Raw genomic sequence first — 19,584 nt, 5'->3', positions numbered from 1 at the left:
ATGGATGTTTCTGCTCTTTATTTAATATATTTAAAGGGGTTATCCCACAAACCAAGTTAGGCCCTATCCATAGAATAGGACCTAACTTGCTGATCTGTGGGGGTCTCAGTGATGAGACCCCTACAGATCTCGAGAGTGAGGGCTACAATGGAGCAGACAGTTCTGCTCCATACAACAGTCTGACCAGAGCTCCCTGTGTGTCCTTTTATATATCCTTTGATAAATCGACGATTTCACTCTTTTCCCAACTGTGTTCCAAATTCTTCAGTACACTTCCACACAAACGGTATTTGGATGGGAATAGATCGCTATTCAGACAGTTATAAGCTGCGTTTTCTTGCATCCTGTAGCCAAATAGTGTACAGCTACTATAGAAGAGCAGCAGATAGGGTAGTATGTTCAAATATATGGAATTTATTTTCTTAAAACATACTCACAAAATAGAATAAAATCATGCGCATATAAATCCACCATGTGGACGCCAGACTCGCTAGTTCGCCCGACCCAGGGTTTCGCTACCACGGCTTCTTCCGGGGCGTTGCTGGCTAGTAACCTCTCAGTCTTTTTATACCTTACACATGGCACAACTACTGTCTTCAATTCTATTACAAAATAGATACATCAGACCATTTAGCAACTATTTCGTATACATACAATATTAATATATATAAAGCTAACAAGAATGTTCTACCAGGAGGAAAATACAATATCTGTTGTTACACAGCTTTATCCAATATAGTATATCTCAAGACTTCACACCCTCTTCCCCATATTGTAGACACCCCCCCATGTTTAATGTTTAACCCCCTACCTTCTCACACATAACAAGCAGTGCGTGAGCAGGAGTAACTTGGTCCCTGTTCACACTACTACAAAAACAAGAATTTAGTTCATTATTGGCCAATCAATTTGAAAGATTAACATCTTAAGAGGTGAATTTATCTTCAATGAAGGGTATATGTTTCCATCCCTTATATTGAGAAAAAAAAAGGATATTTTTGCATAACTCACTTTATATAGAAATCATAAATATGTCAGTACCCACAATTGATCAAATGTTAACAAAAATCATACCTATTATATTTATATTGAACTAGAGGGATATTCTTACATATCCATATGTACACTGAAGTAGTGTTATTACGTATCTACACTCACCGGCCACTTTATTAGGTACACCTGTCCAACTGCTCGTTAACACTTAATTTCTAATCAGCCAATCACATGGCAGCAACTCAGTGCATTTAGGCATGTAGACATGGTCAAGACAATCTCCTGCAGTTCAAACCGAGCATCAGTATGGGGAAGAAAGGTGATTTGAGTGCCTTTGAACGTGGCATGGTTGTTGGTGCCAGAAGGGCTGGTCTGAGTATTTCAGAAACTGCTGATCTACTGGGATTTTCACGCACAACCATCTCTAGGGTTTACAGAGAATGGTCCGAAAAAGAAAAAACATCCAGTGAGCGGCAGTTCTGTGGGCGGAAATGCCTTGTTGATGCCAGAGCTCACAGGAGAATGGGCAGACTGGTTCGAGCCGATAGAAAGGCAACAGTGACTCAAATCGCCACCCGTTACAACCAAGGTAGGCAGAAGAGCATCTCTGAACGCACAGTACGTCGAACTTTGAGGCAGATGGGCTACAGCAGCAGAAGACCACACCGGGTGCCACTCCTTTCAGCTAAGAACAGGAAACTAAGGCTACAATTTGCACAAGCTCATCGAAATTGGACAGTAGAAGATTGGAAAAACGTTGCCTGGTCCGATGAGTCTCGATTTCTGCTGCAACATTCAGATGGTAGGGTCAGAATTTGGCGTCAACAACATGAAAGCATGGATCCATCCTGCCTTGTATCAACAGTTCAGGCTAGTGGTGGTGGTGTCATGGTGTGGGGAATATTTTCTTGGCACTCTTTGGGCCCCTTGGTACCAATTGAGCATCGTTGCAACGCCACAGCCTACCTGAGTATTGTTGCTGACCATGTCCATCCCTTTATGACCACAATGTACCCAACATCTGATGGCTACTTTCAGAAGGATAATGCGCCATGTCATAAAGCTGGAATCATCTCAGACTGGTTTCTTGAACATGACAATGAGTTCACTGTACTCAAATGGCCTCCACAGTCAACAAATGTCAATCCAATAGAGCATCTTTGGGATGTGGTGGAACGGGAGATTCGCATCATGGATGGGCAGCCGACAAATCTGCGGCAACTGTGTGATGCCATCATGTCAATATGGACCAAAATCTCTGAGGAATGCTTCCAGCACCTTGTTGAATCTATGCCACGAAGAATTGAGGCAGTTCTGAAGGCAAAAGGGGGTCCAACCCGTTACTAGCATGGTGTACCTAATAAAGTGGCCGGTGAGTGTATATGTTCCATAAAGGAATATGAATATCCTCCATATTAACTTATCCTATTTACGTGTACTCTAAAAAAACAAAAAAAAAACAGCATATTTATGTAGTGTTCATCTGATGGTTAGTAATCCATAATGGTTGGTACCCACTATTTTTCTAGATCTCCTTCAAAAAACATTTCAACTCAAAATCTATATTTAAAATTAAAAATAGAATCTGCACGGAGGTAAATGGGCACAAAATTAAATTGAATATGGATATGAATTGTGACACAATGAATGTAATTTATATCTTAATGTGTCCCTGCAATTTGGGGTATGTAGGGAGAACAGGCCGAAAGATCAAAACAAGAATTGCCGAACATTGCCGAAATATCAAAAAAGGGGTCACGAGTCATAGCGTTTCTGCACAATTTAAAAGGGTACACAATTCAGACCCTAGTGGTCTGCGATTTATGGCAGTAGAAAAGGTAAAAACACATTGGCGGGGAGAACAAATAAACGTAAAATTAAGTTGAAGGGAGGGACACTGGATATATAATTTAGGGACTTTAACACCGGGTGGTTTAAATATAGATTTTGAGTTAAAATGTTTTTTGAAGGAGATCTAGAAAAATAGTGGGTACCAACCATTATGGATTACTAACCATCAGATGAACACTACATAAATATGCTTTTTTTTTTAGAGTACACGTAAATAGGATAAGTTAATATGGACGTGGAGGATATTCATATTCCTTTATGGAACATATAGATATGTAATAACACTACTTCAGTGTACATATGGATATGTAAGAATATCCCTCTAGTACGATATAAATATAATAGGTATGATTTTTGTTAACATTTGATCAATTGTGGGTACTGACATATTTATGATTTCTATATAAAGTGAGTTATGCAAAAATATCCTTTTTTTTCTCAATATAAGGGATGGAAACATATACCCTTCATTGAAGATAAATTTACCTCTTAAGATGTTAATCTTTCAAATTGATTGGCCAATAATGAACTAAATTCTTGTTTTTGTAGTAGTGTGAACAGGGACCAAGTTACTCCTGCTCACGCACTGCTTGTTATGTGTGAGAAGGTAGGGGGTTAAACATTAAACATGGGGGGGTGTCTACAATATGGGGAAGAGGGTGTGAAGTCTTGAGATATACTAGATTGGATAAAGCTGTGTAACAACAGATTTTGTATTTTCCTCCTGGTAGAACATTCTTGTTAGCTTTATATATATTAATATTGTATGTATACGAAATAGTTGCTAAATGGTCTGATGTATCTATTTTGTAATAGAATGGAAGACAGTAGTTGTGCTATGTGTAAGGTATAAAAAGATTGAGAGGTTACTAGTCAGCAACGCCCCGGAAGAAGCCGTGGTAGCGAAACCCTGGGTCGGGCGAACTAGCGAGTCTGGCGTCCACATGGTGGATTTTATATGCGCATGATTTTATTCTATTTTGTGAGTATGTTTTAAGAAAATAAATTCCATATATTTGAACATACTACCCTATCTGCTGCTTAATCTCTTCTATAGTAGCTGTACACTATTTGGCTACAGGATGCAAGAAAACGCAGCTTAAAACTGTCTGAATAGCGATCTATTCCCATCCAAATACCGTTTGTGTGGAAGTGTACTGAAGAATTTGGAACATAGTTGGGAAAGGAGTGAAATCATCGATTTATCAAACGATATATAAAAGGACACACAGGGAGCTCCGGTCAGACTGTTTTATTTTTACTAATTGCTAGATGTGGGATCCATCTGTGACTGTTTGGCAGCTCCTATAGGGGATAGTGTGCATCACAAAAACACTTTTTCTTTTGCTCCATACATCTGTACATACATAAAATCGGTCAGCGATCTCCGTCAGCTCCATGGAGATGAATGGAGCAGAACTGTCATGCACGGCCGTCTGCTCCATTAATCTCCGCAAGCGACAAAGAGGTCAGACTGAGGTGCCCCTTGTTATCGGGATCTGTGGGGGTTTCAACACTGAGACCCCCACCGTTTAGCAGGTTAGGCCCTATCCTGTGGAAGGAAGCAAAAACCCTTTAAAGGAAGCAAAACGGCATGCTGAATCAAGTGCAATTACATCTGCACTGCATTCATTTGACCACCAGATGGCATAGACAAGATGGCATACAGAAGAGGACAACCCAAATATAGCAAACTGCTACATTTGATTGGCACAGCTTCAGGAATTCTAGTTTTTGTTGTTTTCAAGGGCAGTTACAAAAGTGCTTTAATGAATGTGTGACTTAAGTCATAAAGTATTGGCTGTATAGTGTACCAGGAAAACTTCTTTAGTGATAATATTAAGAATTCGAATACATAATACTTCCTTAAATATAATTGGTACCTGTATTTTATGGTGATGTGGAGAATATGACAAACGCCGAAGGTTTAATATCTGAATCATTTACTTATACACAGATCCTGATAATAATGTCATATTAGCCAATTGTTAGTTACACAACTCTCTGACTACTATGATGGAGCTTCACATACCATACACTACATGCGTTGTACAAAGTGTGCACCTGATTATATAAGTACTACTAATGTTGTACAAATAATCTATGGCTCTGCCCACGCAGTGAGTAAGTCACACAAGAACATTCATTTCAGGTTTGTAGATTGCACTAAAGTGCAGTATGTTACCTATTGTTCCACAATCAGCATACACAATGTAATGAATGTGAATCTTGGGATGGAGGAATGTTCAATGTGGACAAATTCACACTAAGGAAAACTGCAGATGCCGATATAGCAAACAAATATGCTTCCCATTCCCCTTCCACCCAAAATAAAATAGTGATCTGTACAGCTCTGCGGAATATGATGGCACTATTTGAATAAACATTTATTATTTTATTATTATATAGTTGCTTAAAACAAGTAACATGCCTTATGGAACATAAAGTTCTGTAATATACTGGGCATATTTAGCAGACCATAAAGAAGTTTCCTGGCCCCATCATCAGATTTTGATACTAATGACCTATACGCAAGAGAACTTGCCAGTAAGAAATTGGTGGGGATCTGGAGACCCCAATGGTTACCTATTTCTACAACTTCCGGATTACCAAAACTATACAGTGGATCAAGCTAAAAGCAGTCGCTTAATAGATGGAGAACATGATGGCGCTATGTAAATAAAGATGAGAGGTATTTATTCACTTGAATAGAGCACTGCACTTCCAACACTGTACAGTGTATATATTCTGTTGACACTGTACAGTGTATATATTCTGTCGACACTGTACAGTGTATATATTCTGTCGACACTGTACAGTGTATATATTCTGTCGACACTGTACAGTGTATATATTCTGTCGACACTGCACAGTGTACATATTCTCTCGTCAAAACAGGTGATTTGTGGGGTCTCCGTTGTCCAGCAATGGGGCAAGTTTTTGGAAAGTGATGTTCCTTGTCAAAAAGTGGAGGGTGGCCTAAATTTTTCAACTAGTAAGCAGACAAATTTTTAAAAAATTATAACCAATAAAATAGTTTAATATCCCCTGTTTTAGGCACTTAGATTTTCATTTATGGTATGAAAATGAACCCCTACTCTCTCCTGCACATGGCTGTTTGCTTGGCCCGGGCATACATTCATGTGCAAGGAGCCTAAGCAGTAGCCATTTCATGACCAGATCACTGTTTCTGAGCAGAGAGGTGTAAATTATTAGGTATTTTTGGGAAGGATTTTTGCAAGAGTTTTGGGTATGTCTGTAGAAATTATTGCTCATTTATTCAGATGAACAATTGTGAAGTCAGACCTGCATCTTGGATCTTTGAGGAGAGGGCCTTTCTTGCAATCTCTATATTACTTTCTTCTAATGATGTCAAGCAGTAAAAGGCCTTCTCCAAAATGTTACCATTGTACAAATGCGGCCATTTTACCTACTGGCATTGTGCTTGGTGATGACAGGCGGCTTTTCAGCAATGGAACCTATACCATGACGCCTACAGCATACAGTTTTTGTTATGGTGTTAATATTAGAGGAGACTTGAAACCTTGTAGTTATTAAACCAGTGGAGAGTTGGCGACTATGCACTAAATGACTCACGGCTTGGTGAATGCACTCTTACCATTAACATCTAGATGGGAAAATTGCCTAGAACTGTGGTAGAATGGTGGCATCCTATAACACCACCACACAGAAATTCAGTAAGATCTTTACGATTCATTCTTTCACAAATGCCCGTAAAGGCAGGCAGCACAACTACACCTGTGCCAATGGGGTCTGTATTCAATTATAAGAGCTGTGGACAGGAGCAGAACTAGGAGAGGCTTCTCCTTATATATATGTATATGTATTTAATGCATATATATATACTATATATACAGTACATACACACATGTTTATGCCACAATCGCACACATTTATAGCACACCCATAAAGTACTACACTCATACTAACACATTTATGCACTCATACACATGAATACACTTATACATAAAGTATATAGACACCATATGCACATGGTATGTATGCATCGATAAATGTATACACACATACACATCATAAACATACATACAAACGTATAACAGCTTATTTACTAAGAGTCCCGTGGCCGCAAGTTCATCGGGTTTCCCGACTTTTCGGGGATCGCGCCAGGGATTGTGTCCCACGCGATCAATTTGTGTCGCAATCGCGCTAGCTTTCAAGTGACACAAATCGGGGGACGGGCCATTGGACTAAGCTCGAGATTTACCATTTAAATTTGTGTCGCAAGCCAAGCACTTACATGCACCAGGAAGAAGAAGGTGAACTCCAGCGAACCTGAGCAGGGAGCGACACATGCAGGATATCGGGCTTAGAATCTACGTGGATCACGACACAGTGCATCAGTCTGGATCGGGGATCACGACTCGGACTGGTAAATAAATGTGCCCCATAGTGTATAGTATATACACATTATATACACAAATAGTATATATTCTTAGACATATACTTAGACATACAGTATATACACACCATATATACACAGTGAATATACATACATACGTACGTACAGACATTATAGACATTATTATATATACTTATAGACACATACATACAGTATACACAGCCTGGGCTGGCGTTAGCCCAGGGTCCCCTGCATGTGGACTTTTGTGGACAGAGGATGTATTGCTCTTTTAATACCCCTTGGTCTGTCTAGTTATTTATCTCCTATAATTTGTCTATTTCCTATATATACATATGTCTATGCATTTATCTATCTAGATTTATGTCTAATTGTCTATACAGGCGGTCCCCTACTTAAGAACACCCGACTTACAGACAACCCCTAGTTACAAACGGACCTCTGGATTTTGGTAATTTACTGTACTTTAGTCCTAGGCTACAATAAACAGCTGTAACAGTTCAAAAGTGTCTGCAATGGAGCTTTATTGTTAATCCTGGTTTTTATGAGAATCCACATTTTTAAAATCCAATTGTCACACAGACCAAAAAAAATTCTGGCTGAGGCTACAATTATAAAATATACAGTGCCGACTTGCATACAAATTCAACTTAAGAACAAACCTACAGACCCAAACTTGTACGTAGCCCGGGGATTGCCTGTATATCTTCTATATACCTATCCATCAACTATCTATTACATACACTCACCGGCCACTTTATTAGGTACACCTGTCCAACTGTTTGTTAACACTTAATTTCTAATCAGCCAATCACATGGCGGCAACTCTGTGCATTTAGGCATGTAGACATGGTCAAGACAATCTCCTGCAGTTCAAACCGAGCATCAGTATGGGGAAGAAAGGTGATTTGAGTGCCTTTGAACGTGGCATGGTTGTTGGCGCACTGAACCAAAGAATAAAGCTGAGGTGTTATTTTGAGTGCACAGTCAATGTCGTAAAAACTGAGCCCACAAGAACATGACGCACGTGCAGTTTTTTTCAATTTTTCCACATTTGGAATTTTTTTCAGTTCGCAGTACACGGCATGTTAAAATAAATAACAATACGGGAAATTAAAAGTTGTCACACACAAAATAAGCCCTCACACAGGTCTGTACACGTAAAAATGAAAAAGTGATGGATTTTTGAAGGTGGAGAGCGAGAAATGAGCGAAAAAACCCTGCGTCCTTAAGGGGTTAACACAAAAATACAGAAGTTATGCTTCTGAAAAGTTGTTAAAAGTAAAAACAGCGAGCAAGATAAGAAAAACTATATAAATGAGGTATCACTATAATCGTAGTGAACTAGAGAATAAAAATAAAATATTATTTTTATATTATGGTGAGCGAGAAAAAAATGCCAAAACTCCAAAAATGCCAAAACTGTTTGTGCCCCCATTTCATAAAATCTCATGAATAAGCTATAGACCCCCAGAATGAATTATCTATACATTGTATTTCACTCTGCAAATAATAATCCCTAATGTCTTACCAAAAAAATAAAAAATGTATAGCCTGTACGATGTGACAGTACAAATCTGCTCTGAATGGTGCTGCTGCCATTCCATGCCTGGCCGTGTGGCCATACAGAAGTTCACCACCAAATATGGGATATGGGTACACTCAGGAGAAATTGGGCATCAAACTTTGCAAAACATTTCATCATTTAATTAATTATGAAAGTGTAATTTTTCACCTAAATTAATGTATTTTTCAAAAAAATATTCAAAAGTTTTTAAATCACACTTCCATTTTTTTAACCCTTGTGAGACACTTAAAGGGTTAAAAGACATAATAGAAGTTGTTCACATACGTTGAGGGGTGAAGTTTCTATAGTGGGGTAATTTATGGAGTTTTACTATTATTTACGCCTTTCCAGGTCACTTGGAAGCTGAGTTGTTCCTCAAAATGTGAGTTTTGGTGATTTTCATGAAAATTAGAAAAATTGCGCCAAAAAGTTCTGCACCTCATAACATCCTAGAAAAATGTGAGGATAAAATAGCATCTCAACATAAAGCAGACATTCCATAAATGTTAGTTATCAAGCGTTTTGGGTAGTTTAAGTATCTTCCTGGAAAACAGAATGGGGCAGATTTATCAAGCGTCTGAAAGTCCGAATATTTATAGTTGCCCATGGCAACCAACCACAACTCAGCTTTCATTTTACCAGTGCTCATGAATATTTTAAAGGGGAGCTGTGATTGGTTGCCATGGGCAACTGGAAATATTCTGACTTTCAGACACTTGATAAATCTGCCCTTATAATATTTCGAACTTTGAAAATGAAGAATTATTTGGCCAAATTTTCTGTGTTTTTCAGAATGAAACGCAAAACTTATCACTTAAATTTTATAACTAACATGAAGTACAATGTATCACGAGAAAACATTCTCAAAATCACCTGGATATGATAAAGCGTTCTGCAGTTATAACCGATTATCGTGACACAGGGCAGATTCTAAAAATCAAGTCTGGTCAGTGAGCTGAAAACAAGCGTCGGTAATAAGAGGTTAAAGAATACAGTATGGATGTCATACAGTGATGTCTGATATTGAAATGTAAATTTGTAATATCTCAGTCTTTTACATAATGTAAGACATATTTGAATGATAATAAATGAGATGTGTTTTCGGTGTTCTGACATTGGCCTGCAGGGTATGTGGGACCTTATGGGACTACCATGGATGATGCGCTGAACATATATCACAGGCACCTTATACAAGGTGACAAGATTTGAGCCCGCTCTCTATACAAGGAGCCGTCGGCCAGTCGCGTCAGTGTAGTGAACAGCGTGTGGGCGCCTTGTCATTGACGGGATGAGCCAATGGCGGTAACTGCCCCGCCCCCTGCCGGCAGCTCATATAAGGAGCGAAGGTTGCTGTGTGGCGCATAGACGCTCGGAGCTGCTGGGAGTACGGGTGCTTGGGATTACTGCATAACGCTCTGGATTATTCCCCACTAAAACTAAGGAGGATTATAACACTATGACATTGGAGGATATTGATGCCTGTGACAACAACAACGAAACGTAAGTCCTGCTCTTTTCCCTGTTTGCGACTCCTAGCATCCGTGTATATAGTGCAATCTGTATACAGCAGGTATATCTACATGATGCGGGGTCCATTCTGTGTAGTCCTAGACCACCAGCTGTCTTCATACTGTACAGCCACAGGCCTAATTTTATTACCTGTATTCCGGTGGCTTCTTAATATACGAAGATGGTTGTTTTAGGGGTTTTTTTATTGGTCTATGGCACTTTCTGGAAAACCTTCTATGCTCTAGTGTGTTCCCCCCCCCCCCCACCTATTTTTATTACTTATCTCCCAATACACGTGTTATCACTCTCCATACCTGCCTTGTACAATGTGTCACCTGCTGTGTCTCTCTGTACAGGATGCATCCTGTGGCCACGGCTCTGGAGGATGTCCTTGTTGCTGCTCACAGGCGAGATTCGCTGACCATTGGTGTCTATGAATCGGCAAAGTTGATGGACAGGTAGGTGTCCAATGGTTGTACTACATAACCTTTGTTTCATTTATTACACTTGGCATAGCTCGAAGGTGCTTTGTCCAGTAGCCTGTGGAACCGTAGCTAATGAGTGATCAACTTCATTAAACCCTGGAGCCGAAATGGCTAGCATTGGGGAGGTACTAAATCCTTTTACATCTGCAGGATTATCTCGCAGTATGTCAGTGGTATTCATACAAACCCCATATACTATACTATTGTAGGTAATCAATAGCCATTTCAGTTTTCAGCATCAGACTACATGCACACAAACTGCAGTGTACTGTGGTGTCATAACACTGGTGTATTTGCTAAAGGATAAAAACATTTAATGGCACTCAGCACATTAAAGTTATATTTGGGATACAACCCACTATGCCCTGTTCTCCACTGAATGCTTTAGATATTGTTGGAATCATGTGTTGCCCGTTGTAACAGAATTTGTTGTATGTATGGCTGCCAGTTGTGGTTTACTCTGAACAGCACATCACATGTAATTTTGAGGAGAAAGGTTTGTTCATTGTAATATGAGGACAGTGTCACTCCAAACAACCAGTAGCCTCAAAACTTTGGCATACTTCTCCAGTATCCAAACCCTGTACTGGATGTTCTAGTTTTTAGCCTTTTAAAATAATTATGTCTATCTTCATCCGCAGAGATCCTGACAGTGTGGTGCTCTGTCTTCTAGCGGCAGATCCAGAACATGACAATGATGTTGCATTAAGCATACACTTTACGCTGATACAAGCCTTTTGCTGTGACAATGACATCAACATTTTGAGAGTATCTGGCCTTCAGCGTCTGTCAGAGATGATTCATAGTCAGATTGAGCCAAGCTCTGAACCCATGGATCTACACTGCATATTAATATCGGTAAGTTTCCTTGGTTAAACAGAACAAACAACGTGTCTAATATATGGCCCCCCCTTAAAAGGCAATTGAGCGGTTAGAATAAAATCTGGTGTAGAGCCTGCAATTAAATCCTTGGTTGACCCCTTGGTTTCTGCAAACTCGCATCTACAGGCTTTTATAAAACCCGCTCTTTAATTTTTATTTTCTCACACTGGTTGTTAACTGTGGGAATTTGCATCTTACACAGCCACAATGCCTTCCACCTCTGACAGAAGGGTCCAGAATGCTGTTCCTTCTAATGGGAGATAAAACAAATATTCAACATCTATTCCCAATATTAAATAGAAGTGTAATCACTATAAAACACACAACCTGCCTCTTATGAGTTATACCTACAATGTTTCTTTTTGTTTGTTGTATTCAGAATCCACACAACAATCCCTGGAAGAGCTCGAGTTTGGATGAGGTCTTCAATTATTGTGCCGAATGTAAATCCAGGAACCAGTGGATCCCCTTCATGCCACTGATGGACCGGTGATGGCCCTCCTAAATTCCACTCATTTTGTGAACTCTCGACAATGACTATTCTTTGGTGTGGAGTATTTTGTGCCATTCTCAGTGTTATGGAGTCTTGGATAGTGGCAAACACGACCGTGGCTGAAAATATTGTGCTCTGAACAAATGACTTTTACATTGTGACGCATGCAGCTGGATCTGCAAGGCACTTGGTACACTTTTGTAGACTTGGGACCAAGAAGGATTGAATTTTATACATATATATTTTTAGTTTTTACCTTTACAGAAAGCTAATTTTTGCAAGTTATTGGGTGTTTGTCAGTAGCGGTGCCTTGATCATGGAAACATTCCCCCAGGATCTCCTTGTTTTAACTTGGAATGCTGTTCAGTCGTGCTCAGGTCTTCTTTAAGCCTCATCTGATTGGACAACACCTTATCTGCACATTGTTCCAAAAATTATGGTTTACAACTCCTAGTACAAAAAATAATGAATTTCTCATAAGAGTTCTATGTTTATGACTCTTTTTCAGTAAAAAAAATGAAAGCCCAAATTTAAACAATGTAAAAATAGATTTTTTGTCTTTCTAATAAATCTTTAGAATGAGAATTTTCATTTCATGTCTGGGTTTTATTTATTTTGGTTGTTCCCCCTACTACCTTATAAAGTGTCTTTTATGGACCATAGATGGATTCAAATGTGGTCCATAAAAGCCATACTTGTTTGGCTTTTTCCCTGTGAAAAATAAGCCACTAAATCCATGTGGTAGATTTCCTTTTAACTATACTTTGTGTAAAAAAAAAAAAAAAAAAATGGGAGTTATATTGTAGCTGCACTTGGAACTCTGGCGGAGTCTCCTCAAACCGTTTCCTGACCTCACCTTTGCTGTGGTATCAAATTACCGCTCTTTAGGCCTCATGCCTATAACTGTTGTGTTTGCGGTTTCTAAGCTCACACCACCCATGATGGAAAAGGGCTGCCTAGGCCATGAAGAAGGGTCAAGGCCTTGGAGAGGGGCTGTGTTCAGTGAAGAGATTTTTACACTAGTGCACTAGAGCATTCTAGATCCAACTTCTTGGTATGTAAATGCATTTTTCAATACCAGCTCTGACATTAATCATGTACCAGTGTATGATGTTGGCTCTGGCTACAGCAGCAAGAGTTCCATTCCAGGCCCTGCCTGGCATAATTCTGTTGTCTACAACTGTTCAGGCATCAACAGCTGGAGGCTATAGCTGGTGTGCAGGCATGGTGAACTGTAGTTTATGCAGATCAGCAAAAGACATATGCCACACTGATGTAACTCGCCCTTAAAAAAAAAAAAAATTGAAAATGTGTATTTTTCATGTGTCAATAAAACCTTGATTAATCAAAAAAAGTGCTTTCCTCCTATGATGAACATGGTTAACACACTTATCAACAATTCCCCCACAGACCAACAATGCCATACTGTATTCGGGAGAACAGTTTGGCCTCCTTGGCACTGTAGTCTGTATGAAATTCAGCCCCTGCATGGGTCTGCAATTCAGACAAGCCACAACCATGTGCTTTATCGCCTAAATTTATAACCCAAAGGCATGTTTCTGTTTGTTTTGAGCTTATGTACTCTAGGTGTTGGTTTCCAGAGTGTGCTCAAATCACTCTGCCATGGCTAATATATTCATATACAAGGCTCTAGTAGTGACCAGAATCTTGGAGTGAAAAATTAATGGATTCTGCCATTTCTTACCCCTGTGTATTCATATATTTTGGTACAATTAAAAAAAAAGTTGCTAAGCACCAATTTCAGCCACAAACCTAGAAATAAAATTCGATATATAATTTTAGTAGAAAACATGTGTAGACCAAAATAATTGAGTCATTTGTTGTAATGAAGAATTGCATAATAAAAGGAAATGTCATAAATATGTTAGTCATCTATGGATTCCAAGTGAGTTGATAGCTGTTCAAATGCTGATATCACAAGCTGGCAGATCTGGTTGTTCATTTTAACTACAAAAGTAAGATCTTGTTATCCATTTAGCAAGTCTAGTAATGGTCAATTGACAGCAGGTGAGCTACAGGTTATATAAAGATTACATTAACTGCCTCCACTAATGCAACCATTTAACCCAGCCAGTAACTAGTCATGCTTTCCATAGACATAATATGGAACCTCCTCTCTCCAAACACCTTAACTCTTGCCATTGTAACCTAGACAAGCAGGTACGCATGTAACAAATAAGGTAATAGTTAATTCAACAAAAGGCTATCTGCACACAATGCAGAATTTACTTGGCAGTAAAATTCTGCAGCCATTGGCTGAGCAACAGAAACCAGACAAAATTAACCTGTCTACAGTGTTAATTTCCAAAGTGCACAACCTAGAGGGAACAATCTTCAAAGCCTTAAATAAATACAGTATATTTGGGGGGGTGGCTTATAAGTACTTTTTCACCAGTTAACAAACTCTGTGTGTGCACATACAGGTATTGAAGCAAAAATTGCATCTTTTCTACTTGAATGTAGTCAAAGCCTTGACAGGAAAGGGACAAGTTGTTGATTGGGTTGGTATAGGGCAATTAATTTAACATTACTGGTAGTTATTCCACAAACTGATATGATTCTTCAGTTTCTGATTAATGCGCCAGACTTAATATTTTGGCACTATTAAAGGGGTTGTCCGAGTTCTGAAAAAAAAAACTAAGGGAGTCCGGGAGGGCGCTGCTTAAAAAAAGGTCCTACTTATCTTCCGATAAGCACTTCCGATATCCTCCGGAATCCAGCACTGCTGTCACTCCAGCGCTGGATTCAGCTTCTGGCCGGCCACGCCTATCCGTCCCTATACACAGCATTGTGTATGGGGGCCGGAAGCTGAGTCCAGCGCTGCTCCGGCGGCCATGTTTGTTTACATGGCGCCCGGACCGGAGTGACAGCAGTGCTGGATACCGGAAGGTAAGTAGGACATTCTTTTTTTAAGCAGCACCCTCCCGGCCTCCCGTAGTTTTTTTTTTCCAGAACTCGGACAACCCCTTTAAGACTGGTGTTATGTTTCGTTTAAAACCTTGAAATATTTCTCTTTCAATGTGTGAGCTGAACCCTGGTCAGGGCTTACCAGAGACAGCAAAAGCAAAAATACGGCAGTTACAGGACTAGGCAAATCATTCAACCTAATATTGGTTATTTGTAACATTCATTGCCTTCCTTTACCAGTGGGGCCAACATAAAAACAGTAGCTCCCTGTGGAATTGGGAGAATATTTGAGGTTTTCTCTTATAGTGAAATTGATGGGAATAATTCATTTATAGCACATATAAATAAATAAAAATATATCCATACAATTAGCATTCATGTGTACTATGCCATCTAAAGTGTGAAGTGTTCTGGCTTCTGACATTTTTTATCAGGGCTTTGGAATTATTTCTAATCCCAAAATTGAGGATTTGATTCATCCCTATAAAACGCTAAATCAATTAGAAGGACATCTGTTGTGAGAGAACAAATAAATCTTATTAACAAACATATTCCTACAGATTATATAAGGTAATTCAAATGTCCTGATGTTAAATTGTAGCATTTGGCCAAACCTTGGTATTATTACATGGATTACATTGTAATATACATATTGTTTGCTAATACTGCAACAACATGGTAACACACTGACAGTGCTGTAACTAGTAGACATATTTGTACACACATTTATATACTTACACACACAAAGTTCTACACTCATGCATACACATTTATACACACATGTCTAATCTGGTATAGTTTTGCATAAAAAACTGAACAAAAGTGAAAGCTGTTGTAATTGCCAATTGTGATAATTTAAACTGTTTCTCCGCCAGAAATCTAAAGTTATTTAATGGAACCTGTTGGCTCCCTGCCCAAATATAAAATAAACATCTCTTAGGCTGGTTGTACACAAGCGCATTTGTGCATGGGATTTACTGAACCGAACCAGGAACTGTTTAAGAGTTCAGTTCAGCAGTTGTAGGTTCTGTCTAATACACACAGTGGGAGTTTTCGGGAACAAACTCGCTCCTGTACAACTAGCCTTGGTTTCCAACAGTGGGATTTATAGTCCAGTGTATGTGCAGTGTTACATGCCTTCTGATCAGCTGTGTGTGCTCTATGTGAATAGACTGTATCAGTCACACCTATGTTTAACATCTGCTCAATTTCTGCCTTTTTGCAATGTTTTTGCACAAGAAATTCTCAGATACCTCAAACATAAAATTGAGCAAAAACTTCCCCTGTAGTAGCAATGGACACACATACATCACCTCCTATGTGGTGTAGTTTTGCGATTAAATTTGTGTTCTTTTAAAAATTCTCAGTTGATAACTTTGGTGTTGCATACTCTGTGGTGTATTTTTTCCGCCATTGCATGACTTTAGAGTTTTTTCTTGATAAAAAAAACACAAAAGAAGCTACATAGGACTTATGGTAAATCTCCCCCATAGAGCACATAGGTGCTGCATACACATGAAAAATGTTACGTATATACGGGCTCATACTGCACGGAAATACAGGACAGGAGAAATTACACGTTCGTGTGAATGCAGCCCAACTGCACCAGCAGAGAATACTTATTTTCTCCTCTGTATGATTATAGAGATGTGTGGAACAGAGGTGTCTTCTTCATGTTTTTCAATTCAATTATATTCAACTTCTGAAGGTATATACCACATTTAGGGAAAATTCTTAAATTCTTTCCCATAATGTGTCTTTTAAAACATTTCATGTTCAGTGAGTGCTGTTATACAACTTGTGTATGCAACTAATGAAGTGTACTCCTGTTTTTCATCACTAAATACTCTCTAGCTACCAGCACTGTACAGGCAGCAAACAAGTGAAATGAGTCACACATGGTTCACACACCAAACACATCAATATATGCTTAATTATTCTTTTTACTATACATAGCAACAGAGCATAATGCCAATCATTAACCGGATATTGTATTATTGAGGGTAATGTTGTTACATAATGCTACCTGTACTTGGGAAAATATTATACACTAAGAAATAGAGGGAACACTTCAACACAATGTAACTCCAAGTTGAGGAAATGAACCTTTCAAGCCACGAATCAACACCGATTGTGAATCAATTTCTCCTGCTGTTGTGCAAATGTAACAGACTACAGGTAGAAATGATAACTATAAAGGAGTGGTTCTGTAGGCAGTGACTACAAAATAATTATTTGTTCTTATTCTTTTTGGCAATTGTTCTTGTCAATTTTGCATTTTGTCATTGCACACCCCTAGAGCTAGCAAGAGGCACTGTCTATAACCCACAGAAGTTTGCTCAGGTAGCGCAGCTCATCCAGGATGGCACATCAATGTATACTGTGGCAAGAAGGTTAGCTGTGCCTGTCATCAACTCAGCAACAACTCAGCATTAGTACAAGGAGGAACAGTTCCAGAACCCTGCAAAATGACACTAATATCCGCGATTCTGATCAAATGGTCAGAAACTGACTCCACAGAGTGGGATGAGGGTCAGGGTTCCACAAATCTGTGTTATGCTTAAAGCCCAACACTATACAGGGGGATTAGAATAGGCAGACAACACCAAGACTGGCAGAGTCGACATTTGTACCCTAAAGATGCTGTAGAGAAAGCTCTGCTGCCTGCAAAATCGCACAGATCTACCCTGACTACCATTAGGTACTGGGATGAGATCCTCAGATCCATTTTGAGACCATATGCAGGGGCAGTGGGCCCTGGGTTCCTTATGATGCATGACAATGATAAGGCATCAGTTTCTGCATAATGAAGCCATTTAAGGGACATTTATCAGAAGTGTCTGAGAGCAAATATGTTCTAGTTGCTTATAACATCCAATCAGAGCTCAGCTTTCATTTTATTAAAAACTAAACTTTGGTTGCCACTAGCAACTAGAACAGTTTTGCTCCCAGACAATTATGACAAATCGCCCCCCATTGATGGCTTGGACTCGCCTGTCCATTCTCCAGCCTGAATCCCCCGAGCACATCTGAGAAATCATGCCTTGTTCCATCTACCAATGTTACTTTGAACCACAGACTGTCCAAGAGTTAACTGAAAAACAAATAAAGCATTGCAGCTGGAATATTTCAGTCATTGAGATCTAGGATGCGGTATTTTAGCGTTCCCCTTATTTCTTTGAGCAGTGTACATAAACTTCTATGAAGCACATTGGGTGCTTATTCAGACAAGCGTATTTCACATCTGTAAGCCCATAGAAAATAATGATAGCACAATAATGATCACTGATAAACGTCAGTCAGAAAAAACACAGAATGCACTAATGCATGCAGACCAGATACTTCTATAGAAGTCAATGGGGCAGATTTATCAAGCTGTCTGAAAGTCTGAATATTTCTAGTTGCCCATGGCAACCAATCACAGCTCCCCTTTAAAATATTCATGAGCACTGATAAAATGAAAGCTGAGCTGTGATTGGTTGCAATGGGCAACTAGAGATATTCTGACTTTCAGACACTTGATAAATCTGCCCCAATGGGTCTGCAAAAAAAAAAAGTGAGGGTGTTAATTTTTTCTCTCATATAACGCTGGAGAATCTTTTTTTTTTTGCTGTCCAATTTTGTCAACCATCTGGTGACAAAATGGACACAAAAAACATATTTCACATGGATGTGAACGAAATGATGTAGATATAAAACTGACATGAGACAGACTGAAAACTGAGGAATATTTTGTGCACGTGAAAGGGTCAAGCCCGTCTTAATAGGCAAACAGCCAATTAACAGAATTTTTCCTAGAACCAGAAAGCCGTCACAGAACTAACTGCTCCCATTTCTGGCACAGAGGTGTGGTAAAAAGACAGGCATGATACCAGCAAGTTGGTTCTAATTCTATTTTGGGTGTAATGCTTAGCTTTGATATATCACACATTGAAGTCAAATACTGGTTTAACTTGTTACTAATTCCAACCTACAATAAGCCAGTGCGGAAATCTCAAACAGAAACACTGCTGCCTTCACAATTTAGGGGAAACTTAAGCCTTTCGTTCAAATTGCTGGCATTAAGACATTCTTAAGAGACCTAAGTAACAGTAAGATATACGTACTGTAGTGTTCTGGACTGAACACACTCATTTACCATTCAACACTTGCACAAAAGAGAATCTTTCTAGCTATGAAATAATCACATGGATAAGTCAAATGACCACCACCAGTTCCATTCTATAGGTGCAGCCATCAAACATTTTTTTCTTTGTTAGTGCTGTCCATAAAAATGTATGGACACTGCCAGGACAACAAACACAGACCCATTAAGGTCCATGAAGATATTCACATGCATATTTTTTTATTGAATGTATTGTCAGCCTGGAGAATTTTTTTTTTTTTACCATGTCACCATTTTGTTTTCTCATTTGTAGCCTAATCTCTGCAATGCAAGTGGTAATAATTGTACAATAAAAGGGACAGAATATATGAC

The 19,584-nt window shown here is 39.1% G+C and overlaps 1 protein-coding gene across 1 annotated transcript; it reads left to right on the top strand.

Moving 5' to 3' along the window:
* The first annotated feature begins 10,157 nt into the window (after positions 1-10,157).
* GADD45B (growth arrest and DNA damage inducible beta) lies at positions 10,158-12,770 on the top strand. Its single transcript, XM_072112020.1, has 4 exons — positions 10,158-10,310; positions 10,676-10,777; positions 11,446-11,662; positions 12,066-12,770. Exons 1-4 carry the CDS (start codon positions 10,267-10,269, stop codon positions 12,177-12,179), a joined length of 477 nt encoding a protein of 158 aa, XP_071968121.1. The 5' UTR covers positions 10,158-10,266; the 3' UTR covers positions 12,180-12,770.
* Positions 12,771-19,584: the final 6,814 nt, after the last annotated feature.

This window comes from Engystomops pustulosus, chromosome 1 (genome assembly GCF_040894005.1).
Source record: "Engystomops pustulosus chromosome 1, aEngPut4.maternal, whole genome shotgun sequence".
NCBI lineage: Eukaryota > Metazoa > Chordata > Amphibia > Anura > Leptodactylidae > Engystomops > Engystomops pustulosus.
This window is presented reverse-complemented; position numbering and strand designations above follow the sequence as displayed.

Excerpts from the sequence above, each read along its gene's own strand:
- GADD45B (XM_072112020.1), top strand. The coding sequence starts at position 10,267 with ATGACATTGGAGGATATTGATGCCTGTGACAACAACAACGAAAC. Across the intron at positions 10,311-10,675 it reads TGTGACAACAACAACGAAAC|GATGCATCCTGTGGCCACGG; the intron begins GTAAGTCCTGCT and ends CTCTCTGTACAG. Across the intron at positions 11,663-12,065 it reads TACACTGCATATTAATATCG|AATCCACACAACAATCCCTG; the intron begins GTAAGTTTCCTT and ends TGTTGTATTCAG.